This window comes from Carassius gibelio, chromosome A3 (assembly GCF_023724105.1).
Source record: "Carassius gibelio isolate Cgi1373 ecotype wild population from Czech Republic chromosome A3, carGib1.2-hapl.c, whole genome shotgun sequence".
NCBI classification, from domain to species: domain Eukaryota; kingdom Metazoa; phylum Chordata; class Actinopteri; order Cypriniformes; family Cyprinidae; genus Carassius; species Carassius gibelio.
The window spans coordinates 5,249,486-5,277,027 of NC_068373.1; the positions used below are offsets into that span (position 1 = coordinate 5,249,486).

The following is a 27,542-nucleotide window of genomic DNA, read 5'->3' on the forward strand; positions in this document are numbered from 1 at the left end:
CCCACGCAAGGCTGCAGGCCACAATAATCATACCGGTTCCTAAGAAATCACCTGTGTCGTTTCTAAAAGTCTACCGTCCCATTACATTGACTCCAATCATGATAAAGTGCTTTGAGAGTTTAGTCAAGCACAACATCAAAACCAGCCAGCCCAACACACTTGATCCGCTCCAGTTTGCATACCGTCCAAGCCGCTCTACAGACGATGCAATTTCCCCCACCCTCCACTTGGCTCTTCCCACCTTGAAAATAAAGACTCCTATGTTAGAATGCTGTTCATCGACTTCAGCTCAGCTTTAAACACAATAATCCCACAACAGCTCATTAATAAACTAAACCTGCTGAGCCTAAACATATCCCTCTGTAATTGGATCCTAGACTTTCTAAGTGGAAGACCTGTCAGTCTGTGTCAGCCACAGCACCTCGACCACTACCACACTGAGCACAGGTGACCCACAAGGCTGTGTGCTCAGCCCGCTGCTCTTCACATGCTGCTGACCCACGACAGCACTACCAAGTTCAGCTCCAACCACATCCTCCAATCAAGTTTGTGGATGACACAACTGTGGTAGATCTCATCAGCAACAGCAATGAAACACAATATAGAGAGAAAGTTTCAAAGTTGACAGAGTAAGACAAAGGAGGTTGTGAAGGACTTCTGGAGAAACTCTGTTTACCATCCTCTACTGATCATTATAACCGACAGCTTGACAGTGGAGAGAGTCAGCAGCACAAAATTCCTGGCAGTGCACATCACAGAGGATCTCACCTGGACCACCAACACCATGTCACTCTCCAAGGAAAGGTACAACAATGGCTACATTTTCTCCGCCAGCTGAAAAGAGCAAGTCTCCCTCCACCCATCCTCATCACATTCTACAGGGGAACCATAGAGAGTGTGCTGACCAGCTGCATCACTGTCTGGTATGGGAACTGTAGTGCAGCAGACTACAAGACCCTCCTGCGAACAGTGAACACAGCTGCAAAGATCATCTGTGCCTCTCTTCCCTCCATCCTGGACATTTTCCTCACACGATGCTCCAGCAAAGCCAACATAATCGTGATAGACCCCACCCATCCCTCCCACAGTCTTTTCCAGCTCCTACCATCAGGAAGATGGTACCAGAGCATCAGAACCCAGTCTGCCAGACTGATCAACAGCTTTTTCCCCCAGACTGTGAGAGCCCTGAACTCAAATCACCCTGCCCTCTTCTGAAACCCCACACAAACCCCCTACTGCCTGAAACATGGACCATCTCACCTCCTCCACCCCACAAACACCCCCCCCCCCCCCAAGCATACCACATCACAGAAAAAACTGTCTGAAACATTTTTTTGTGTGCAATTCTCCTCTATGCACACTAGATACTTTTCACACACACTGCTGTATGGACATAATCCCGCAAAATACATAATTTGTGTGTTTAAATGCTCATGCACTAAAAATCATCTTGTACTGTTCCCCCAGCCAGCTGCTTGACTTAAAATATTTATCTTTGCTCATGTACAGTATTATGTGAAGCATCCGTTTAGTCTATATATATATTTATTTTCCAGTCTATGTATATGTAAAAATGTATATATTGTATATTCATATTCAAAATCTGTCAGTAGGTTTGTCGTGTATGTGTACAATGTTTACGTGAAGCATTCAAATACTCTGCATTTTTTAACTCATGTAAAGGTAAACATTTATATATAGTTTATTTATAGCCAAAATCTATCAGTAAGTTATGTATAGGTTTATACTGTTTTACTTCATTGTTGTATGAAGGGCTTGACATTAACACCCGCCAAATGTGGGTGGATTTTGCTCGTGCGGGTAACACAGTGACTCCAATTTGGTGGGTTGAATAATTGTAGTGTTTTTAAAAGGCATCTGAAATAAGTGATATTGCATTGTGACACTACTACACTACACCTGCCATGAGTATTACATGCACACTAGTGATGCACGGGTTGGGGTTTTTTCCAACATGCGGGTCCAGCTTTTTTGAAATTATTTGGCCCGCCCCAGCCCGCCCTGCAAATAAAGTAACATTTTCTTACCCGCCCAAACCTGACCCGCAGGTTAAGAGGTGGCCAATTATAATTCAGCTATCAAACTGCCCAGCTATTTCACTTCAGCACCGCATTTCACACACAAACACACACGCACGAGTGTGCGCGTAAATGCGGATTAGCGCATGTAGCTGGTGAAGTCTCTATCCACAAACAGACGTACATCGTCTGCATATGTAAGGCATTTCATTGCACTTTAACAAGTAATCTGATCGGCCTATATATGTGCAATATTTTAAACGAGCCCTCACTAACTGAGTTTAATGTTACAGTTATGTTAGAATGCATCTCATTCTTGTTTCTATGGCGGTGCGTCGGGCTTGTCATAGGGCGCACGGTCCAGCGCTGTATGACTGATAAATATATGAACTTACCTGTTTTGAATAGCCTACTTTATATTTAACGTATTTGTTTATGTCCAATATTAGTGTTAAACTGTTGGACTTCAAATGAAATCTACTATTGATTTTCATCGTTGACTGATTTTGCAGAACATTTAGACATAACTTTCATGCGCTGATGCGGCAGATTTGTCAAAGTACGCGCAATATGACAGTTACATCCGACTATATGTGAACTAGCTGATTTAAATACATTTATATTTAACGTTAGTTTATCAGTACTGTATATCTGAAAGTAACTTTGGAGCAAAAAAGTTAATGTCAAGCCCTTGTTGTATGTCTGTATTTATGTAGCACTGTGGTCCTGTGAGGCACAATAAAACTCAACTTGACTTAGTTGACTTGCAGTTACTTATAGTTAGTAGAATGAGTAAGTGAAACCACACTGTATTTCAAGTCTTCTGAAGTCATACAAAACTGTGTTAGGAATTAAAACATTTTAGCTCTTTTCCTGTCAATGTAGCTTTGGGGAAGTCAACAGTAAATGAGAATAGTAAGGTGCACTGATATGTGTTTCTTTTTCTGGTTGTCATAATATATACGTTGTCAGATCGATATCTTCCACACTGTTTAAAACTTAAAAACCACTCTAAACTATGATTCGGAAAGACATGTCTCATGGATACCAACATGCTGGAGGCAGATACACAGAGATCTGAATGATATTCTCAGTTTCCTTGGTGACAGCAGGGTACCACTGGGTTGCCTTGAGAAAGTCAGTAGCAAAATTCACCCACACATGCGGCGGAACACTCACTCACAAGCTCATGCACACACACACACACATACACACAAACAGAAAGGCCAGCAAGAGCTGTGAGTAAATGAACAGATCCTGAGGCTCCACAGAGACAAGGCAAAAGTGTCTTTGCTGACATCACATGCATCATTTCCTGGTGAGCTGCACACTTCTGTGGGCTTTAGTGCATTGTTCCTGCCGGGTTTATTTGCCACCCTTCACAGGCCTGTCATGTTTCCGGTTCGTGCCTTGTTGCTGTAATACAGTTTTTAGAGTTTCTGAAATGATTGATGTACTAACCTAGTAAAACCTACTGTATTGAGCTATACTACCTACCTAGAGAGGTTTTTTCATCGGCATAAGCACTACCAACTTTTATATATATATATATATATATATATATATATATATATATATATATATATATATATATATATATATATATATATATACACAATTTTTTACAGTCAGCAAAATTGTGCTGTTTAAAATTTATGCAATCACAGAATGCAGAAAAATAGGCTGAAAAGAATTCAAGATGGTACAAAGTCACATTTATTTGTACAGAACTTTATAAAATACATATTTTTTAATGCTGCTTTACATTAAAAGAAGGGGACGGGGGAAACAGTGTTAATGTTTAAAAATGCATGTTATGAAAACAAATTCAGTCAGTCATAAAGCAGCTCTGTAGAAGACAATATTGTTATTATTCAGCTCAATTTGGTTCAATGTTAATTCAATTTCAGTAACAGTGTCAATCTTGCACCATTTATCACTATGAAACTAACTCAATTCAACTAGCAGCTCAATAGAAGACAAATGTGTCATATTTCAGCTCAGTTAAGTCAGTAAGCAATATCCCAGCGCTTCGTCGCATTAGAACCCTTGTGAAAGTGATCTATACTAGAATACTTTTTAAAAGTCAAGTCAAGACACCTTTATCTATAATGTGCTTTTAACAATACAGATTGTAACAAAGCAAGTGAACAGCATTAAATGGAAAAATAGTGTATCAATAATGCAAAAAGGCAGTTCTTCATTGAATTTAATGATGTCATCATCCAGCTCAGTTCAGTTTAAAAAATATCTGTGCAATCAAGTCGACAAAATTGCTGGAAATTAAGTGTCCACAACTAAGCAAGCCAGAGGTGACAGCAGCAAGGAACCAAAACTCCATCAGTGACAGAATGGAGATAAAATCGTGTGCAATTCTCCTCTGGCAAGTCCAAAGCAGCCAGGCTGCAGCAAAGTCAGATTGTGCAGAAGAATCATCTGTTTCCTGTGGTCTTGTACCAGTGGCCATCTTGTCTGGATCGGTCTCTGGTTGTCCTGGTCTCCACTGACATTCAGGGCTGTAGAGGTCCTCTCTAGGTGCTGATCCACCATCTGGGCTGGATACTTACTGGATCCGGGTGACTGCAGTGACCCTCTGATCTGGACACAGACTGGATCTGGTGCCTACGGTGACGTCGGAATAAGAGAAAAACAGACAAATATTAGCGTAGATGCCATCCTTCTAGCAATGTAGCAAGTACATTGTGTGTTATGGGGAGTGTTCCTGGTTCCGGTTTTCCTAATTAATACAGCCTGAAAGTCCTTTAATGTATATGAACATTATAAATGTGTTAGTGTGTTTAATATAGTTAAATCTAGATTTAAACTGACAGAATGTGTCTACCGAACATTGTTAGGTAGGTTATTCCAGAGTTTGAGTGCCAATTAGAAAAGGATCTTGATCATTTTGGACTAGCTGGAGTATGTTTATTAAGCATGCAGAACAACCTCTTAATAAAGCATTAAAATAATCTAACCTTGAGGTCATGAACGCATGAATTAACATTTCGCCAATGACATTGAGAGCATAGGTCATAATTTACAGTCCCTCCAGAAAAACGTGATTATGCGATCGTCTGATTTAATGCATAATCAGCCAAAGGCCGCATATTTATGCGGGGTCACATTTTTTCAAATACGCCGCTCTTTTGCAGCATAAATTGCCGATTTCAGAAAGCAAAATATGCGGGGCTAGCATGATTTCATAATCCCTGTATTTTTGTTGCAAAAAACTCACATATATATTAGCAGAAAGTTGAAAAATGTTGCGTTTACTTCACACAAGTAAAGCGCCATTTTCCCCTATTGCCATGGGAACCTTAGGGCTGGGGTCGTAGTTGGGGTCACTTCATCTACAGCGATATCGTTGACTTGATTGCAAATTAAAACAGACACTATTTCAACTGAACAGAGATGACATCAATGAATTCAATGATGAACTGCCTTTAACTATCATTTTGCATTATTGAGACACTGTTTTCCAAATGAATGTTGTTCAGTGCTTTGGCGCAATGTATTTTGTTTAAAGCACTATATAAATAAAGGTGATTGATTGATTGATTGACGTAATTACGTAACGTGAACATCATCTGCAAACCCTGCGGTGAAACCAGAAGCGCGCAAATCATTCTTATTTGCCAACAAAAATAAGCGCAAAAGAATGCGCCAAGCAGTTTCACAATGTTACATGAGTGGAGCCAAATTATTTTGCGAGAACTTGCGAAAACTGCGGTTTGATGAAATAGAGAAAAAAAGGTGATTCCCCCAACACCCCCTTCTCACTAGGCTACTAACACTGTTGTAGTTTCATTCAGAAGTTGATGCAATTTTACAGCTGTAAGATTGCACTTTTTTGTTACAGAACAGTACCAAAAACCTACAGTTGTAATTACATTAGTAGTATGTAAATAATGTATAATTTACGTTGCAGTAAGAGATTGCAACTTAAATATTCTGTGATTTAGTATGCTTGCTTATCATAGGAAGTAATAAGAAATTACTCTTTACATTAAGGTAGTAGCCTAGTGAGAAAAAAAGTGTTGGGGGAATAACCTTTTTTTCTCTTTTTTTTATCAAACCACAGTTTTTGCATGTTCGCGCAATTTCATTGCATAAAATTGCAAAAATATCACGCATATTCCATCGCATTTTTAAAGAAAACGTGCCGCAAAATCAAGGATTTTTGCCCGCAACAATCACAAAAAAAAATCTGCGTTTTTCTGGAGGGACTGAATTTAGATATATTTTTTAGATGAAAAAATGCTATTTTACAAATGCTAGAAATGTGGTTTTCAAATGAAAGATTGCAATCATAGCACACCTAGGTGAATTGCACTAAATTTATGGTGGTCAGATAAGTACGGTTGGAATCGTGCTAATGCACTTCTATTCATGCCAGAGAAGTTTTCTAGTCTATTCAATTAAATGTCGTGGTCAATAGTGTCGAACGCAGCACTAATATCCAATGACATTAATATGGAGCGTTACAACAACGATCAGATAATAAGACCAGGTCGTTTGTAACTCTTAGGAGAGCAGTCTTAGTACTATGCTACGGTCTAAATCCTGACTAAAAATCCTCACAGATTCCATTTTTCTCTAAGAAGGAATATATTTGTGAAGACACTACATTTTCTAGCATTTTAGACAGAAAAAGAAGTTAATATAATTAACTAGTTCTTTGGGGTCTAGTTGTGTTTTTTTGATGACAGGCTTAATAACAGCCAGTCAGACATATCCTAATGACAATGACAAATGAATAATAGTCAGAAGAGCATCTATAACTTCTAACCTCTTTTAGGAGCTTAGATGGTATAGGGTCTAACATACATGCTGTTGGTTTAGATGATTTAACAAGTTTATACATTTCTTTCTCTCCTATAGTAGAGAATGAGTGGAACTGTTCCTCAGGGGGTCTATAGTGCACTGTCTGATGTGATACTGTAGGTGACGGCTGAATGGTTGCAATTTTACCCCTAATAGCATTGATCTTGGAAATAAAGTAATTACTGCTGTGCTGTTGGGAAATGTCAGCACCTGTTAATGTTTTTTTTTTTTTTTTTTTTAATTTAGCCACTGTATTGAATAAATACCAGGGGTTTGTTTGAAAAATAATCAAATGTAGCAGTTTTTAACACTTCTCTGTAGGATAGGTTACTTTCTTGCCAAGCAATACGAAATGCCTCTAGTTTTGTTTTCTTCCAGCTGCGCTCCATCTGGGCTGCTCTTTTTAGAGTGCGATTATGCTCATTATACCATGGTGTCATACTGGTTTCCTTAATCTTTCTTAAGCGTAAAGGAGCAACTTCATCGAGTCATCAAGTTGTTCTGAGGTTTTGGATATGCTAAGGAATTGAGATAAATCAGGAATATTACCTACAAAGCAGTCTTTTGTGGTAGAAGTGATGGTTCTACCATACTTGTAACAAGGAGTAAAATTTACAGTCTTAGCTATATGAAGTTTACTAGATAATGAACTGTGATCAATGATTAGCTGCATAATTTTAACACCATCAGCATCAATTCCATGTGACAGTATTAAATCTAGAATATGATTTCAACAATGAGTAGGACCTGAGATGTGTTGCCTAACCCCAATAGAGTTAAAAATTGTCTATAAATGCTGATCCTAATGCATCTTTTTCATTATCGACATGGATATTAAAATCATCAACAATTAAAACTTTATTCGCAGCCAGCACTAATTTGGATATAAAATCAGCAAACTCTTTAATAAAGTCTGTATGGTGCCCTGGTGGCCTATATACTGTAGCCAGTACAAACTTAACAGGAGATTTATCATTAACACGTGTTTCTCTGGATGATGTTATATGATGTGCCATTACTTCAAACGAGTTATACCTGAAGCCACTTTACCTTTTGGCGGTGGCTCATGTTTATAAAAGTAATCTTGCGGGGTAAACTCATTTAAAATAATGTAATCCTCTTGTTTTAGCCAGGTTTCTGTCAAACAGAGCACCTCTAGGTTATGTTCAGTAATGATATCATTTAAAAAAGGGTTTTCACAGAAAGGGACCTGCTATTCAATAAGCCAAGCTTTATCATTTGTTTATCCATATTACATCTGTTTTTTATTTGTTGATCATCAATTAAATTGTTACTCTTAAATTTGTATTGTATTTTCTAGTTCAAGGAACAGACACAGTCTCTAGAGTGTAATATCGTACGTGAAAGAGTCACTGTGTGATAAGAAGTAACTGATTTCTGTGGTGTGAGGTGGCTAGCAGACGGTCGGTTTAGCCAGTCTGTCTGCTTCCTGAGTACTTACTACAGGAAATAGTGTCATGAAGTGTTTTGTCTTTAACAGGACTTAAAAGTTGACTTCAATTAATATAACAGTATATTATCTGTAAGTACAGTTTTTTTTATATACTTTTAAAATCTGAGATACGCTGCAAGTGCACATTCAGAATAATTTAAAACAGTTATTTTTCACAAGGGCATCTGCATTGAAAACAAACACTTTTACCCAGTATTTTGTGGTGTGTTTGCTTGTACTCGGACTATTGAGTTGTCAGCATATATAGCAACACACCAAAGTACAACACTTTTTGAATCAGCTTTGAGTTTTGGGCCAGAAATGTACTACTTTATGCAGTTATACAAATATATCTCTGAAGGCATGGCCAAATGCATTGCAGGTGTACTTTTTTTATATATTTTTAACATGCTTTCTCGTGTTATTGTAGAGATAACAAACCAGCAGTGATATTATTTTCAAATGTCTTTTACTCTGGATGTGATTATTATTATATTTTATCTGATTATTATTATATCATGTACAGTAGTTAATAATGCTGACCAGTTTGACACTAGCTTTAAGTGTCTTCATCAGCAAAACTATTATACTGCAATGAAAATACAGCAGCTAACTGTTCACTAATGCTTTACACAACGCTAAAGCACCCCTTGTAGTAACACTAGAAAATGTGTTGCGTAATTGCGTTATGACAATATGAATTAAGGTCTGACATTCTTAGAAACAACATTGCATGAAATTGAGCTTAGCTAGAAGTGTTATGTTCACGTACTAGTGTAAAGTATGTTCTTAAATGTCACACTTCTGTTTGTTTAGTTTGGCCTACTTTGCTGAGAAAAAAACTAAACTAAAACACACACCTAAAACAGCTCGAACTGGACTGCTGTTCTTAACTGGTCTCCTAGGTGGTTTGAGTTAATGTCAACTGATCAGACCCTTTAGGCCAGCTTAAGTCAAATAAAACCTCAGTTTATATATAAAGATGTTCAGATTATATCAGGCCTTGGGTGTGTACTGTATAAGTGTGTGTGTATCATCTGTATAAGACTATCTGTCTGATAGCTTTCACTGCTTATTTGAGCTCAGGCGTGGCGTATCATTGCATCTCATGCTAAATAATCAGTCCGTCCAGAACAAAGGAGATCGGCAGCCCAGCGGTAAAGAGTCCACTCACATTATATGCACACTGGTAACCTGTCAGTCTGTTGCCATGACGGTGTAGTTACACTGGGATAGAGTAACTGCAGGATGTGTAAACAACAGAGCGTGTCAGTTTCTCACTGCCAGACTATAACAGGATTGTTCTTCAGCCCCATGAAAGTTTGAGGAGAATTTGACACACAGAAATGGAGTAGGACTTATGTGCATGTTGTTGTTGTCAGACAACCTGTGAGATTGGTGCATGTGTGTTGTATGAGAGAAGGCAGTAATTTATAGCCTATGTTTGTGTGTGTGTGTTCAGTTTAGTGTAGTGTACTTATCAAGCACGTCCTGATTTTGCCAAGTCCGATGTGTTCCTAGGTCAACATATTTTGTTGACCCTGGAACAACATTTTACTCCAAAAATATATTCTTAACCATATCCCTACACCTAAACCTAACCTTAACCATGAGTAATCCCTAAAATCAGAGGAAATGATAGATGAATGACACTGATGTACAAGCACCAAACACTGATTTTAAGCATAAACTTCACAAAATCTATAAACTGGTTCTTCAAATCTGATTGGTTAATCACAATGTTGTTCCAGGGTCAACAACGATGTTGTCCCAGGAACATGTCTCACTTGGTAAAATCAGGTTAGGCACTTATCAAGTAGTGGGAATTGATCCTTAAAATAAACCGTTGCCTTTCTTTCGCTTAAGTGTCTCAATGTTGGTCTTCCTCACCGTTATACTCAGGTTTATATTGTCATTATTAGTAACAGATGTGACATTAATAATCTGTATGTATGTAATCCCATTAAAATTAAACTGTTTTAGAGTGAGCGAGATTAACAATGGCTCATCCAAGCTTTAAAGATTCTGATAGACTGAATTGAGGAAGTAATAGATATTGTTGCATTGTTTTGTAAGCCGCTTTGTGTAAGTTTTTATTTTACCTGGTTGAGCGGAGAAAGCAAAGCTTGCACTGATTAATTAGAAGACACCTGATGAAGCGCCATCTGCCAACTGGCAGCCTCTCTAGCTATGCTTAATCTATCCTGGATTTCCATTCCAGTTATTGGCTTGTTTATGCTTAATGCTGGTTTAGTTGGTGTTAAATCAACTCTTAAAACTCTTCCATTCAATGTTTACACAACAAGCTTGGTTTAAGAATATATACTGTCTATCATCACAGCAGGATTTGACTGGAATCTTGAAAAAAAATCTCAATGGGAGTCTTCTCAGAGTGGCGAGGTTATTACCAACATAATGCTGAAATTGATCTTCCACCTAAAAGTAACCTCCATAAAAGCTACATCCTGCTCGGAGCTTTGCTGCCACTCTAACACAGTGTTTATATACTGCATCACTTATGGTGATACATATATATATATATATATATATATATATATATATATATATATATATATATATATATTGAAATATAATCTCCTTTTAAATTTACTAACTGATTTGCACGAGCACTTCAGCTCACAAAAGCATGCTGCAAGTGTGGCCCTTCCTTCAGCAATGCAATCTAAAGGAAGGATTTGCATCGTTTGACTGGCACATGTCTGCAAAAATATACAGACTTCTAGGTTGCATTTACAGTACGTGTACTTAAAGTATGTGTACTTCCATTGTATGTTTTAGGTAACCACATGGGTTATGGTTAGGTTTGGGGTAGGTTCAGGGTAAGTACCTAGTTATTACCCAGTTATTATAATCAATATGATGCGGAACAGGACTGTAAAATAAAGTGTTACCAACATCTACCATCTGTTTTTATACTGAGAAAGTGCAGAAATCTAGTGCAGAAAGTGCATGCCTACTTAAATGTGTGCTTGCTATTAGTCATGACATGAATGCTTATATGTCAAACCTCATGGAATAAGAGAAGTGCCTTGCTGAAGTAGTGAATTGTTGTTGGTTTATTCACATTGGAAGCTAATGTGAATTGAAATCTGTTGTTTTTAATTATCTTCCAAATTTCACTCTTAGGTTCACTCTCTTGCTCTTAGCTGTACAGTACGTCTCATCTAGTTCACCTCATCCCCACAGCAGTGTTGATTTCAAAGCTGATAATGATTATCCTTGTTGGCGCAGCCACCTTTGGTTGGCCGAGACATACAGTCTAATAGAGACAAAGACCTGGCATCTCTGGCATACAGAGATCTTGTCTTACGTGTAGGTGGAATAATATTACACTAAAACCAGACATTTAGAAAATGGTCCAAAGGAGACCTGTTTCAGAAAGCTAATGATGTTCTTGCAACTATTTAAAAGGCAAAGTGCAGATCATTTGTCCTCCACTATTATATATCAACAGAAGTAAGGGCTCCAGACGTCTCCAGCATTTACTTTGATGATTTGCTGAAAGGTTAGGCTTTTATTTAGTCAAAGGCTTACACACAAGATTGCCGAGGCATTCATAGCTCAGACAATGTGCCATCTAACTCTGCCCAGGCTCATTTTGTGTGTCATGGCTTCACCTGGTGTCTTGTTTAAGGGTTATTCCCAATGAGCAAATCTGTGCAGCTGGCAGCTGGGCTGGGTCCAAGTGTTAGGACCTTCATGCTACTTCATCCATTGCGGCACATTCAGTGTTGCTGACACTTCAGCTGTTGTGAATCCGACATAAATTTTACATGAGCACTTAAAGAAATACTACACCCTTAAACAGGGAGATACTCCACCCCTAAACATTTTGTCATTAATCACTTGCTCCCATGTCGTTCCAAACCCATAGGTGTTTCTCAATGTCAAGGAAGGATCCTCGGAAGCCAGTATTTCGAGGATGCTACGTCATCGACATCCGTCGTACCAAGGACTGAGTCCTTCGTTCGAAGAATATACCATACACAGGAAAGGATGCATATGTGTATCCTTCGTGCTCTTCGCGCTCTCAAATCACCCACAATCCTATGCGTGCAGCTTTGCTATCTAACGTTAGTTAAAAAATGTCGAACGGTTTTTATTTACGTTACCAAACATTTGTTATAACTGTAGTACATATAAGTAAAGTTTGACGTTTAAATGCCAGTACAAATTACTACCGTATTGATATTGTAAATTATACAAATACAAATGGTTAACTGAACCGGACGTGTCATTTAACAATTGGTTGCGTCATCGGCATTTCTTTTATAAATAACTAGTTAAGTTGTCCAAAGTAATTTAATGATACCATTCACAGCGTTATTCAAACTGACCTTTTCACTGAAGTAATGACGCAATACGTGCACTTGCTAGCCTGTTCCATTTATGTGTTCTCTGTATACTAAAGAGGAGTCTCACTTAGCCTCTGAAGGAAGTGACTTGGAAGGATCAGTCCTACCAAGGAAGTATCCTTGACATTGAGAAACGCCTCATAAAAGCTCCATTCGTCTTGAGAACACAATTTAAGATTGCATGAAAACCTGGAGGCTTGAGACTGTCCCATAGACTGCCAAGTAAATAACAGTTTCAAGGTCAATAAAAGGTATGAAAGTTGTTGTCAGTATACTACATCTGCCATCAGACATGCAATCTGGGTTATATGAAGAAACGGCAACACTTTTTGTAAGCGAAGAACAAAAATAACAAAAATAACGACTTTATTTAATAATTCCTTTGTCAACGGTGTCTTCTGTGTCTCTCCATATCACACTATATGCTGCGTATGCTCTTCTGTGTCCTCTGCGCCAAGTGAGGGGCCACGGATGGGTCTCACTCATGGCCCCTTCAGTTAAAGACTGAAGATCGCTGATGTGCTCAGTGAACAGATGATGTACTTAATAACTGGACTGTTCCCAAGATACTAACCACCTCATAACCAAAATAATGCAGCAATTACTGTCACAGGGTGATTTGCTCTATTTTGATTGCTACCATAGACATCAATATTTATATCTTTATAACTATAAACTTTTATATCAGTACTTCTGTGATAATATGATTGTAAGACAGAAGTAATGTTGCGTGATTAAAAAGACTGTGAAGCTGTTTCATACCTAAACATGATAACTGTTGTGTCAGCGGCAGCGCAACACAGTTTTGAATGTTCTGCTGTGACTTTAACAAAGATTTAACAGACACAGATGAATATTTAGAAATGAGATCAAAGAATGCCATCTTTGAGCGATTAACCATGCAGCTCTACACACTGGCTCTAGAATTTACAGAAAGTGATAGATAAAACATCTGAATTATACTCAAGTAGCTTCAGCTTCTGAGCTTACACAGCTTCATTTCTCTTCATACTGTACACCCCCACAGATACAGTTTGTCCTTGTGTGTTCTATAAGAGGAAGATGATTGCAATGCAGCTCTCTGACATCTCCATCCCTTAGTGACACAAATGCAGCTGCATGCGTGCTGTGAAGAGGACTGGTTCACACCTGCTCATATCCGCTGAGATACACATTTCTGTAACCGTGATATCTGGGATGCAGGACTGATGAATTCCCCATGTGGTCTTCATAACAAACTCACTGGTCTCCTGCTTCCTCGAGATGTTATTTGAATGATACCAAGACCTGCTGATTGTTTCCAGCATGTTTTTGGAGAAGTGGCCTGTTGGAAAATATTATATTATGTCAAGTCAAAGTCACCTTTATTTATATAGTGCTTTTAACAATAAAGATTGTGACAAAGCAACTGAACAGCATTAAGTAGGCAAATAGTGTTTCAATTAATTAATAGGTCTTAATTTATATATACCATATTTTCCAGACTATAAGTCACACTTTTTTTCATAGTTTGGCTAGTCCTGCGACTTATAGTCAGGTGCGACTTATTTATAAAAATTAATTTGACATGAACCGAGAGAAATTAACCAATAGAAAACATTACCGTCTCCAGCTGCGAGAGGGCAGTCTATGCTGCTCACTGCTCCTGTAGCCTACACTGAGGAGCATAGAGCACCCTCTCGCGGCTGTAGACGGTAATGTTTTCTCTTGGTTCTTGGTTCTAAATAAGTGCTACTTATATATGTTTTTTTCCTCATCATGACCTATTTTTGGACTTATGCGACTTATACTCAGGTGCGACTTATAGTCCGAAAAATACGGTATATATTTTTTCAGAAATGGAAAAATTAAGTTTTACAAATGCTAGAAATGTGGCTTTCAATGGAAAGATTGCTATCAAATAGCACACCTAGGTTCCTAATTGATGAAGAAGAACTGACAGAGCAGCCATCAAGTCTTGGACAGAGTTCTAGGTTATTACATGCAGAGTTTTTATGTCCTATAATTAACACCTCTGTTTTGACCTCTGTCATATCCTAATGACAGTGATGAATTAATAATCGTCAGAAGAGGATCTATGACTCTAGATGCACCTCTTTTAGGAGCTTAGATGGAATGGGGTCTAACATACATGTTGTTGGTTTTGATGATTTAACAAGTTTATACAATTCTTCCTCTCCTATAGTAGAGAATGAGTGAAACTGTTCCTCAGGGGGTCTATAGTCTGATGTGATACTGTAGCTGACAGCTGAATGGTTACAATTTTATCTTTTTTATCTTTTTCGGTAATTTAACTACTGTATTGAATAAATACCTGGGGTCATGTTTGTTTTCTTCTAAAAGAGAAGTAATCAGATCTATCAGTTTTACTTGCTTTTCTGTAGGATAGTGCACTTTCCCGCCAAGCAATACGAAATACCTCTAGTTTTGTTTTCCTCCAGCTGCACTCCATTTTTGGTTGCTTTCTTTTGGGTGCGAGTGTGCTCATTATACCATGGTGTCAGACCGTCAGTTTTCCTTAATCTTCCTTAAGCGTAAAGGAGCATCTGTATCTAAAATGCTAGAAAAGAGAGAGTCCATAGTTTCTGTTACATCATCAAGTTGTTCTCAGATTTTAGATGTGCTAAGGAATCTAGATAAATCAGGAAGATTCAGGTTAAAGATAGTGACACTTATCAAATATGTATCTCTACATTGTAGAGACCAGCAGAATTTCAAACAAACAAACAAAAAGTCCCCAAAAATATGACAAATAATGGAACTGTCTGTAATAAAAAAGCAAAGGATAAATACAGTAGAATAAAAAGATACAAATGAAACAAACTTCAGTTTGCTTTATTGTTTATTGTATGCAAGTATCAAGCAGTCTCAAGCAAGTCACTTTACGTTAATTTATTACATGACTGACGAAGGTATACTTGAATAATCACTAAGCACCACATTTTGACAAATTTTTGCGTGTATTTGACCATTTAGACGCACACCTTGAGCTAAAAAGATGAATTTACATGTACGTGTTCTGTTCCATCTTTGAGGTCTCTGTAACGCTTTTAAAAACATGAATAAATATACTTCGATAGGCTTTTTTATGGTGCAACGAAAGTGCAGCGCTGTAAAAGGTTGTGGAATAGGGCGCAATAATAATTGTATCTCGATTATTGTATCTTCATAATCGTTGGAGGCAAAAATCGTAATCAAAACAGTTTTTCAATTAATTGCACAGCCCTAATGAAAGGTTAGATATTTGTGATTTATTTTTTATTTTTTATAAAAGATAAAAAGGATTATTAATGCAGGTTTGTTTTCATAGCCTTCTTTGTTCATATTTTCCAAGGGTACCAAACAATTCTGACCATGTGTGTGTGACTGTGGACAACAGATCTGTTCCAATCCCTAGTGAAGTTTCTACATAGCCAGCATTTTTAGGCATCATAGGCATGCTTCTGACATGAACATAGGTTCAGAAGGTAGACAGCAACATTATCAAGTCTTCTAAGATTCTTTCTTTTCACCTAAATTGAACACAGAACTTATTTATTAATACTTTAATACTTATTTTTGTTCATCATCCTATTTTCTCATCAGCTTAGCAACATGAAAGTCATACTGTATTGAAATTAGTGATGGGAAGATCAGATCATTTTACTGACTCCCTTGTTTGATCTCGTTCATCAAAATAAGCAAAGTAGTTTTAAATTGTAATATTTTCAACAGCCAAATTCCCTGAACACATTCACTTACATAATCTTGATAATATTACCTATTAGAAATGCAGCCAAAGATAATTTGAGCAAAATAAATGATTACTTTACCTCCCAAATCTTTTGTTTATTTATCATGTGAAAGATGAATTTATCATTCATGACTGACTCATCACTAATTGACCAATAAATGACCCATCACTAATGAAATCTGTTGTGAGTCTCTTTTGAACTTCATCTATAAAGTTGCTGCTTTTGTAGAGTGTTCCAACTCAGTCACTTGTGAGGTTACATTTGTGTTATGATGTTGCCAAAAGCTACTGTAACTGTTATCTGACAGAATAGCTCACTAAAATTTTCAACATGGTGCCAGCCAAACCAGTGTTATCCCATTGCCTTTGAAATGGAAGCGATCATTGCATGTATTGTACAGTATGTGTGTGTGTGTGTGTGTGTGTTCCATGTTTTCATGTGCAAAATCTGACTGTGTCATTCACGATGCATTTTTCTCATCAATTTCTCATAATTATAGTTAGTATAGGGCATGTTTTCATATTGTCAGATCACTTCATTCATTAATATGTGTCTCATCATTATTTATTCTGTCATGTGTAGATGAAGCTAGATGAGATGCCACACTCGACACTATAAATCTAAATGACTGTATCTCTATATAAATAGAAAGGTTGGTGTTTGTATGGAGCTGTTGGCAGGGACTAGATGGATTTGGGTCATTCTCAGCTCTGTGCTGTGTATGGGAGACATTTGTGCCAATAAGGTAGCTGATGCTGGTGACATTTAAACAGATCTCCACTCTCAGCCATGTGTAATACAACAGATCAGCACAACAGAACCTTCCAGCAACATGTGAGGCCTTTTACGCTTGCAACAGTTATATTTCCACTTTGCTGTTTATTTCATGAGAGATATCATTCAACAAGTTTTAATCACGGCAGGCACTAACACTCATTTATTTATTCTGTTTCTTACAATATTGCATTTATGTTTAAGATCTATGCAATTTTTTTTTATGAATGCCTGCATATACTTTTCTATCTTTCAGCTACTGAAAAAAAAAAAAAATTGACAATCATAAGGAATTAAAATGTGTTTTTGAGCTGTAGTAATTGTGAGCTATTTATGTTAATGTGATGCATCACAGTGTATTGAATTCAGTTGTGACACATGATTCCTTTTCTTTGATGCACAGCATTGCAGGTTAGGGCTGCTGACTGTAAAGAAATGTATTTATCTATCAGACTAGATATTACATATAACCATCCATTCTTTAAATACCTTATAGGGTTGCGGGGACATAAAACCATATAAATAATTAATTATTGTATGTTTGACCATATATATTTGGGAGGAGTCATGATGATCATCTGATTAGGGCCGATCTATGCATTCCGTTAGTTTTGTGAATTGGTATGAATTGGTATGTATTAAGACCATGTTTCCTGATGATATCTCCCAAGGGTAACATATAAAGAATGAAAAGTAGTGGTCCTAGTACTGAGCCTTGTGGTTTCCCTTACTGTACTTGTGATCGATATGATACCTCTTCATTCACTTCTATGAACTGATGATGGTCCGATAAGTAAGATTTTAACCATGCCAATGCAATTCCACTAATGCCATCTTTTGACTGTGGACAACATAACTGTTCCTAACCCTAGTGAAGTGCCTACATAGTCAGAATTTTTACGCATCGTAAGCATGCTTCTGACATGAACGTTGGTTCAGAAGGTAGAAAGCAGCATTATCCAGTCTTCTAGGATTTTTTCTTTTCAGCTAAATTGAATATTTTTGTTTTGTTTTTCTTTTCTTGTTACTCATTGTTTGACTGAATAATAACATGATTAAGATATATTAAGAAATGTTAACTTCATTCAGAATTTTTTGAATGTTTTGGTTTATTTTAATGAATATAATATTTTAATAAAGGTGAATTAATAAATAATGCAACTGGTATCTAGAATCACATAATTTGCAATGTAAATAATTGTTACTAGTATAAATTTCATGACATGACAATAGCACATCATAAATTACATTTTGCTGTATATATTGGTTTAATATTTGATTTGATGTTTATGTTTTTAGTCAAATCTTCCCTTTCTTCCTTTCCACAGTGTGCTGTTTTGTGGTCCACAAAAGGTGCCATGAGTTTGTTACTTTCTCCTGTCCAGGAGCAGACAAGGGCCCTGACACAGATGTGAGTAAATGCTTTTACTTCTCTCTCTCTCTTTCTCTCTTTCTCTCTCTCTCTCTCTCTCTCTCTCACTCTCTCTTTCACACACACACACACACACACACACACACACACACACACACACACACACACACACACACACACACACACACTTGCTTATACTGCAGTCAGCATGTTCTGTGTTAAAGGGCTGTGTTTGTTAATATCCATATCCATTAAAATTGTTTTGTGAAGGTGTGCTTGGTTTAAAACTGATGTGTTTACTAAGACTTCAGTGTAATGCCAAGCAAAATCAGTCTTCTCTTTTCTTCTATCCTTATCCTGCTCTGTGGGGATGTGTGTGTGTGTATCTGTGTACAGGTGAATCTCAATAAATTAGAATGTCGTGGAAAAGTTAATTTATTTCAGTAAATTAACTCAAACTGAAACTTGTGTATTGAATAAATTCAGTGCACACAGACTGAAGTCTTTGGTTCTTTTAATTGGGATGATTTTGGCTCACACTTAACAAAAACCCACCAATTGACTTTCTCAACCAATTAGAATACTTTGTAAGACCAATTAAAAAAAAAAAGTATTTACTGTACATGGACTCAATACTTGGTAGGGGCTCCTTTTGCTTTAATTACTGCCTTAACTTGGCGTGGCATGGAGGTGATCAGTTTGTGGCACTTTTGAGGTGGTATGGAAGTCCAGGTTTCTTTGACAGTTTTTCAGTTTATCTGCATTTTTTGGTCTCTTGTTTCTCATTTTCTTCTTGACAATGGGCTAGGTGCAAAAGATAGTGAGGGTGAACTTTAGCGACGCAAGTGTGTGCATACTTCTGGTCTTGCGATGTTCGCATTTACTGTAAGGGAAACTTACATACGAAACTTGGCTGGATGTATATAATTAATGATTTTCAAATTTTAAAGTGGATAGTGGTATATCAAAAACATGGGGAAACATCCTCCCTACATTTTTGCATACTTCTCTGTGGAAATTCATCAAGATACAATGCAGAGATTGCTTTATCCTTCTGTTGATTATGCCGATCAGTGTCAGCATCAGTGGTTAATCAGTCCACAGGGATTTCTTCTTTCAAACACAAACCAGTCAAATATGCAATACTTTACATTTTCGAAGAGCTGGTTTTGTTCTGACTAATGTCACGGTACCAAAATTTCAGTATTTGGTACCGATACCAGTGAAAATCCACGGTTCTCGGTACCAATTTTGTTAGCAAAGCAAAACATTCAGTACCAAAGCAAAAATATTCTAAGAAAAATAAAAATACTTTTTATCACTAAAAATAAAACCAATGCCATTCTTTATACTTATTTACAATTATGTTTAAAGTTTTTCTACAAGTAATATAATTATGAAAAACAGTAAACAAGTTTCACCCAAATTTAATTTGTCTTTTAATTAATGAAATTTAAACATTTAATTTTTTTGATAACTAAAGTTGATTTGCTATTGAAATTGAAACATGCAAGAAATATTGTGTGATTTATTTCTTTAAAAAATGAAGTTTTATTAATTTACTCAACAGTAGTAGCAGTATCACATACATTCTACTGAAAATAGTAATTTTTCTAGCACAATGCCTTTATGTAAAAATGAACTTTTATTTTGACACTGGTTTTACTCGAAATGGTAAAATGCTTGTGAAGTGACTCAGAACAGTTCTGGTGATGTTGTTAATGTGTTTATGTCCTCATTGAGATAGCAGATGTTGAAATTACTGCAAGCGTCACACGCTTCAGTCTATGTAGTAAACAAACCCGCACGTCTCTTCCATTCATTCATTCACACAGAGATGCGCTGAATTCATATTTCAACCAGCTTTTGCGGCTTAACATTTACAGATACTGGTCCATATGGAGGTTTGATTTGATTAATTTATGGTAACTTTGACAAATTCCGTGACTGTCCATATTAAATGTAAGTTTAATTTTCATGCTGGATTTTGAGATTCCGTCCGCGTTTTCTACTTCACGGAAATCATAGCGCTGTATGCGTCAAGAACTGGGTTGACCGGGTCCTCGGTACCACCGGGACTTAAGGAAACCTGGTACCGTCATATTTTTATTTTTTTTTTGTACCGACTTGGTACCGAAGTACCGGGTCTTTTGACAACACTAGTTCTAACTGTTATGTAAGATCAAGGTTTATGACTGTCAAACGAGACACAGAGAGATTTCTGATAAAGCATGTTTTATTAACTTTATTTGATAACATTTATAACTGTGAATGTACAATTTAACGTAATGTAATTATGTTAGGTTTGCATTAATGTGTGTTTTTATCAATGTTTATTCGTTTTGTGAAAGATATGCAGCATAAATCATCTGTCTATGAGCAGCGCATGTATATTGTTATTTTTTTTTATCAATTATCAGATAAAACAGATCTTAAAATTAGTCATGTATTAATTTACTGTTTAAAATAATAAAATATGTTGTGAAAATAATGATGAAACAAACTGTATGTGCTCAGTTGAGAAATGGATACTTAAGAAGATAAATCGCAGCCCACGTCCAATGAGGTAAATATTTAATAATAAAAAAATCTATGTAATACAAACATTTTCGAGAAATAAGTAATTTGTACATTTACATATTTGGTAAGATAGAAATACATTATGTAGCTGTTTATACACACCCTGAGTTCAACTTTCATTTCGTGAACAGTAGGGAACATTTGTGTATTTAATTCATTCACCAGACCCAAACATACACAAGTTTCAAATCCGCTGCACAATTTTGTTATCGTGGGCACTTCTAAATACCGTGAATAATTGTATATTACAAATATTTCAGAATTTGGAATGCATTTTAAGAATACTTTTCAACAAGAGTTATTTAAGAAAGCAAAAAAGAGAATGATGCAGTAGTCGAAGCTAGCTGCACGGTGAGTGAGATTATTGCTAAGGCCGGAAAGCCATTCAAGGAAAGTTCATTTAAAAAGTGTTTGTTACTAGCTGCAAGTAAAGTCTGTCCAAAAAAGAAAGATCAGTTTAGCAAAATCAGCCTTTCAGCTAACACAGTGTCAGAGCGCATTTCTGACCTGTCAGAAGACATATGTGATATATGTTCAACTTTGTGCGAAATCCAAACATTTTTTGCATACTCTGTCGCTCTTGATGAGAGCACGGACAATACTGACACTGCGCAGCTCACAGTATATGTCGAGGAGTTGCGCGCTGTGATTCCAATGCATGGTCAGACCACCGCTCAGGAGATATTCCACCTGCTCTGTGGTGCTATTGAGGATGCCGCTTTGCCATGGAAGAGGTTTGCTGGAATAACAACCGATGGAGTGCCATCAATGACAGGAAGGAAAAATAGACTGGTGGCACTTGTTCAAAGAAAACTGGGAGAGGAGAAGTTGGAGGAGGCCATTGCTCTGCACTGCATTATCCATCAGCAGGCCCTTTGCAGCAAATGCCTGAGGTTTGACAATGTGATGTCTGTTGTTGTCAAATGCATCAACCATATCAGATCTAGATCTCTACTTCCTACTTCCTCTACTTCCTTTTTGGAGGAAATAGAGTCAGAATATGAGGATGTGCTCTACTTCACAGAGGTACGTTGACTCAGTAAAGGAAATGTCTTGAAGAGGTTTTTTGAGTTGCGTGCAGAAGTGAAAGCCTTCATGGATAAGGATGGGATGGCTGTTCTTATGTAAAGTTATTCCAAATGGCTCATGGACTTTGCTTTTCTTGTTGACATCACACAGGAACTGAATGTACTGAACAAAAAGTTACAAGGCCAGGGGCAGCTTGTCAGTGCTGCCTATGACAATGTGAGAGCATTCTCCACAAAACTTGTGTTATGGAAAGCCCAGCTTTCTCAGACAAACCTCTGCCATTTCCCTGCATGCAAGAGATCTTAAATTGGTGGGTTTTTGTTAAATGTGAGCCAAAATCATCACAATTAAAAGAACCAAAGACTTAAACTATTTTAGTCTGTATGCATTGAGTTTATTTAATACATGAGTTTAACAATTTGAGTTTAATTACTGAAATAAATGAACTTTTCCACAACGTTCTAGTTTATTGAGATGCACCTGTATGTGCTTCTCATCTCTGCTGTGAAGACAGCTGCTTGTGGTTTGCCGTAGATGAGCACTGTGGGCCAATAGTGGTTAGATATGACCTGTTGGCCCCTGCATGTCCCCTGAGTGCCGCTTACTCAGACATCCAGAAAAAACCCACACAAAGCCAGTTATGTGTTTTCTTTTAACCCTTCTCTAGATTAGTCTCACATTAGCCTCTAAACCACATTACAAAGAAGCTTCTGAGAGGTTTACATACTGGTATTGGTTTTAATCGGTCTAAATTGCTATCAAGATTATTTTCCTGCGCAACACTAAAGGAGATACAGTAGATATTTTGCTGTACAGGTTTCTCTTTACCATATAAATAAATAAATAAGTCAGTGATCAATAAATCAATAAAAAAAAATTGGTTACAGCCAAATTTAGTAGTTTTTCCTCAAGTTATATTTATTGTTTTGTGAGAACCTTACATTTTCATTTAATATAAATCAAAAATATTTATTTTTACAAGGTAAAAACATTCATAAAGTAAAAAGATCATTTATAACGAAGGTGTTCATCTTTTCATTTATTTTTTCATTCATTTTTGCAGGTTAAATAAATGACAATCGTTTCACTTTTTTCAGTGAACAACGGCAGCCAAAAGTGACCAGGGTCTGTCAAACTTCAAAAAAGAGAAAAATAAAAAAATGCAGCCAAATTTGCATAATAATATTCTGAGGTCATAAGTTTACTTTGTGTACGGAAATGACTAAACGTTATAGTTTTTGAAACACCTGATCCTTAAACAGTATTTGATGACATGTGAATGCAATCCATGTCTTTGTCCTGGATTTTGTCTTTTTTTTTCTCAGTATCTTGGAGAAGCTGGAGACTCTCAGTGTGTTTGTGATTGCGTGTGAGTCAGAGGGTCAGAGCTGCTGATCTCATAAGCTCTTCTCCTCCTGGTGTGAGCATGTGCTCCATCATGACCCTAAAGCTGCATCACCCAGCGCTGCCATCATGGGCTTTCATCTGAACACTGCTCATTTCACATCCCTTTTCTCTCTTGCCCTCGCGCTTCATCTTTCTTTAGCTGATGCTTGAACCCTCAAGCCATACGGATAAACCATCTCCACTCTCATTTAAAGCTACAGTATTCAATTTTTTGTGCCACCTTCATTTTCGGATAAAAATGTGAGTGAGTTTGCATGTGCAAGAACCTGCTGGCTATGCTAGGTTGTTGTGGGTGGTTGCTGAGTGTTTTTTTTTTTTTTGTGTTTTTTTTTATTCCATTGTGTTGAATTTGAAGTAGAAACTTGGTAGGCGTAATAACTTTCCTTTTATTTTCTTCTATGAGCTCACATGGCCATGACCACCCCTGAAACTGTCACTTTAGACTTCTGCCCTACCACCTTCTTTGACTTTTTGACTAAAAATCTACTCAAGTAGTTAGTTACTAGTTACTTTGGGTCATATATACTGAATCTATTTTTATTTAGATATATAGATAAAATGTATGTAATGTATGTGTGTGTGTGTGTGTGTGTGTGTGTGTGTGTGTGTATGTGTGTGTGTGTGTGTGTGTGTATACAGTATATATATATATTATATTCATCAGTCTTTACTCCAGTCTTCAATGTCACATAATCCTTCAGAAATCATCCCAATATGTTGATTTACTATCAATGATGCTCTTTTTTTCTTTCTATTCATCAAATAATCCTAAACAAAATCTCACAGGTTCCAAAAAAATATTAAGCAGCAAAACGGTTTCCAGCACTGGTAATAAATCAATATATTAGATTTATATTTTGAGGGATCACAACTCTAAAAACTGGAATAACAGCTGATGAAAATTCTGATTTGCATCACAAAATAAATTATATATGTATAAATAACCTCTGACACAAAGAAGAGTGAAAACTCCTCACATAACCGCTAAGTTACTGAACATCTGAACATAACGAACCAAATGCACATTGACGGATCTTCTTACATCTGTTCTGCAAAATGTAAACAAATGTATATTTCTGCAAGTGTAAATATTGTGGAAATCATAATTAATTGTGTCTAGGCATAGGAGGGTCGTCATGTGACACACAGCAGCCACAGCATATTGGCAAATTATTAATAAGCATTATTATTATTATTATTATTATTATTTTATTTTTTTCATTTTTATTAGAACCATTCCCAGAAACATGAACTATATAATGAAATATCTGGATTCTCACTTTTCATAAATTTTTAATAATTATACTATGCGATGGTCAAAGTATCCTAATTATGTAATTTATTATAAAAACCTGTCTGTTTACTTAAGTAATATAGGTGTCATGCCATGACATATTTTTAATACGAATTGAGAGAATTTGCCAGAAAGAGGTATTCCGTCAGTGAGCGAGTGAAGGAAGCACCGGCATTTCAGCGATGACTCATCGGAACACCTCTGATTGGCCAATGCTTTAATAAGCTCAACAGAATCTTGTGTGATTGGTAATAATGCGCACTGCTGTAAAAACGCGTCTGTCTCTGGCTCACCACCAGCGAGCGAACGCAGAATTTAGTAATAAGCAAGGCTTTATAAGTAATAAGCAAGATTTTAAAATCTATACTCCAATATAGGGAGCCAGTGCAGTGTTGACAGGACCGGCCTAATATGGTCATACTTCATAAGTATAATGAGAGTACATAAGAATACAGAGATAATAAGAGTACATATTACTACCTTAAGGATACATGTTACTACTCTAGGGTTTACATTCTTTTGGGTTAAAAAGGTACGAAGGAGTTCCCTTTGAGGGTACTGCCCCAGTGACAATTTGTTGTACAAGTTTTGCACATTTGTTCAGACGCTGCAGTGAGTTGTAGGTTTAGGTTAGAGGTTTTTCGGTCACAGCATGCACATACAGACAGATGGATGTCATGATCACTGTGATTTCATCAGAGCTGCCACACACTCTCTGAGTGTTATCTCAGAGTCACAGCTCATTGACATCATCAGAAACACATTGACGCACTGATGACCCTAAATCTACTTGCACAAACCCACACGCTGAAGAGTCTGACACAGAGAAATAAACCTCTATAATTCCTTAAAGGGATAGTTCACCTTCAGCCGCTGGTTCCCATTGGCTTCCATAGTATGGAAAAAATTACACTGTGGGTGTGTCAATGGGGACCAGTAACTGAAGGTGAACTCTAGCTTTAAGCTTTATTGTATTATAAGATACATAAATGCTTGTTTCTGGAATAAAGTAAGCTTGATTTGATGTGTTGTTGTGGACAGTGTGTTGTAATGAAAGGTTTGGTGGTGTTGTGTGTCTGTGTTGTATTGTGGGAAAAGTCTATTCGGAGAGGAGTTACATAAGCAGAAGTGCCACCCTCACACCACAGCGACAGTAACAGAGACCCAGAGGACAATTTGTATCTGTGTATGCCAGATCCTGCTGTTCTGTACTTTAGTGTGTGTACATTTCTTCAAAAAATGTTCTAATTATTAGAACATTTTTAAATTCCTCTTTCGAATTATTAATATTATTAGAGCATGTGCTTATCTCATTAGTCAGGCTAAAGAAAGATTAAGTATTAGAAAACATTACATTCATTTCACATTTAAAAATGTTTTTTACATAAAGTGTTAATCTTAAAAGTATGCTAAAATTATGATAAAATACTCCTTTTTCTCAACAGTTTATTCAGTTTTGTTCCTCTGAATAACAGTAATCCAGTTAGCCCCATTAAAAACATTTTTTTTTTTTTTTTTCTGTTGATAGCTATTAAGAAGTAGCCGTATATTCAAGTCAAGTCAAATCAGATGAAGGTTTATATTTACCAAGGTGAAAATGGTATACAGAGTTCTAATTATTAGGTCCCTCCTAAACCAGATTTTATGTGTACAATATTTTAACCATTACAAGAAGCACATCTAAAAATATCTAGAGGTTGCTGTGATAATATCAATGATATAGTAAAAGTGGTAACATACCGTGGTGTGCAGAAACGTGTGTACATGAGTATATTTTCCTCTGGTCTTGAGTAGGTCTATCGAGTGGGCTGACTTCAGTAGACACAAACAGCTCACAAACACTGTCCGTTTTGACACAGAGCTCAGCATGTGTTAAACACAACGCTTCTTATGCCGGATGCCGTAGGAATCTCTGCTCAGCCATCCTGAGATTTGCGAGCTCTCCCGAGGCAGCTCAAAAACACACTTGCATCTCGAACGTTCTGACTTGTTCCTTCCTGTTCCCTAATAAGTGTGAGCTCTGAAATATTGCACACAATCCCTCAGGGTCATGAGAAAAGATACAGGTACATAACATCACTTACAAAACAAGAAGCAAAATATGCTGTGCTACTACCATGTTTAATACACCAAAAGTCAATCTGTGCAAGTACTGTAATGTCCAGATGTATTTAGGTGACATCAGGTTGATGTACAGTAATGTCCATGGTTCACAGTTCCATGGAGCACATTTAACAAATTCCTCTTTCGAATTATTAATATTATTAGAGCATGTGCTTATCTCATTAGTCAGGCTAAAGAAAGCAACACCGAGGAAACAGACGGCAGCCGCCCATGGGGCATGTTAAGAACAGGGCAGAGTTGGGGTGTGAGCCCAGAGCATCATGGGTGGAGAAGAGCTAAATAAAGCTGCTCTAGTGTCAGAAGTGTGCTTAATGTCTAGGATTTTCTTTCATCATCCTTCATAATTTCTCGGCTGGTTTATGCTCATGACTTTCATACATGATTACAGTCGATCAGGTGAAGCACCTCATGCAGATTCACCAGCGCTGTGTGTTAGTCTCGTCAGTGTCTGTAATTATCAAGCTGTGCATTGATTCACTCCACTTTCAAACACTGCTGTAGTGTTTAAACATGTTTTGCTGTCTTGGTGGATTTGT

At 37.0% G+C, this 27,542-nt stretch overlaps 1 protein-coding gene across 2 annotated transcripts in view; it reads left to right on the plus strand.

The window, feature by feature from the left end:
- The window catches only part of LOC127944331 (protein kinase C alpha type-like), a 145,919-nt gene that overhangs the window by 35,910 nt on the left and 82,467 nt on the right, over positions 1 to 27,542 (plus strand). For both annotated transcript variants that reach the window (XM_052540214.1, XM_052540217.1), the window contains exon 3: positions 18,529 to 18,611. In XM_052540214.1, coding sequence (XP_052396174.1) covers positions 18,529 to 18,611 — 83 coding nt within the window. The remainder of the gene's footprint in view (positions 1 to 18,528; positions 18,612 to 27,542) is intronic.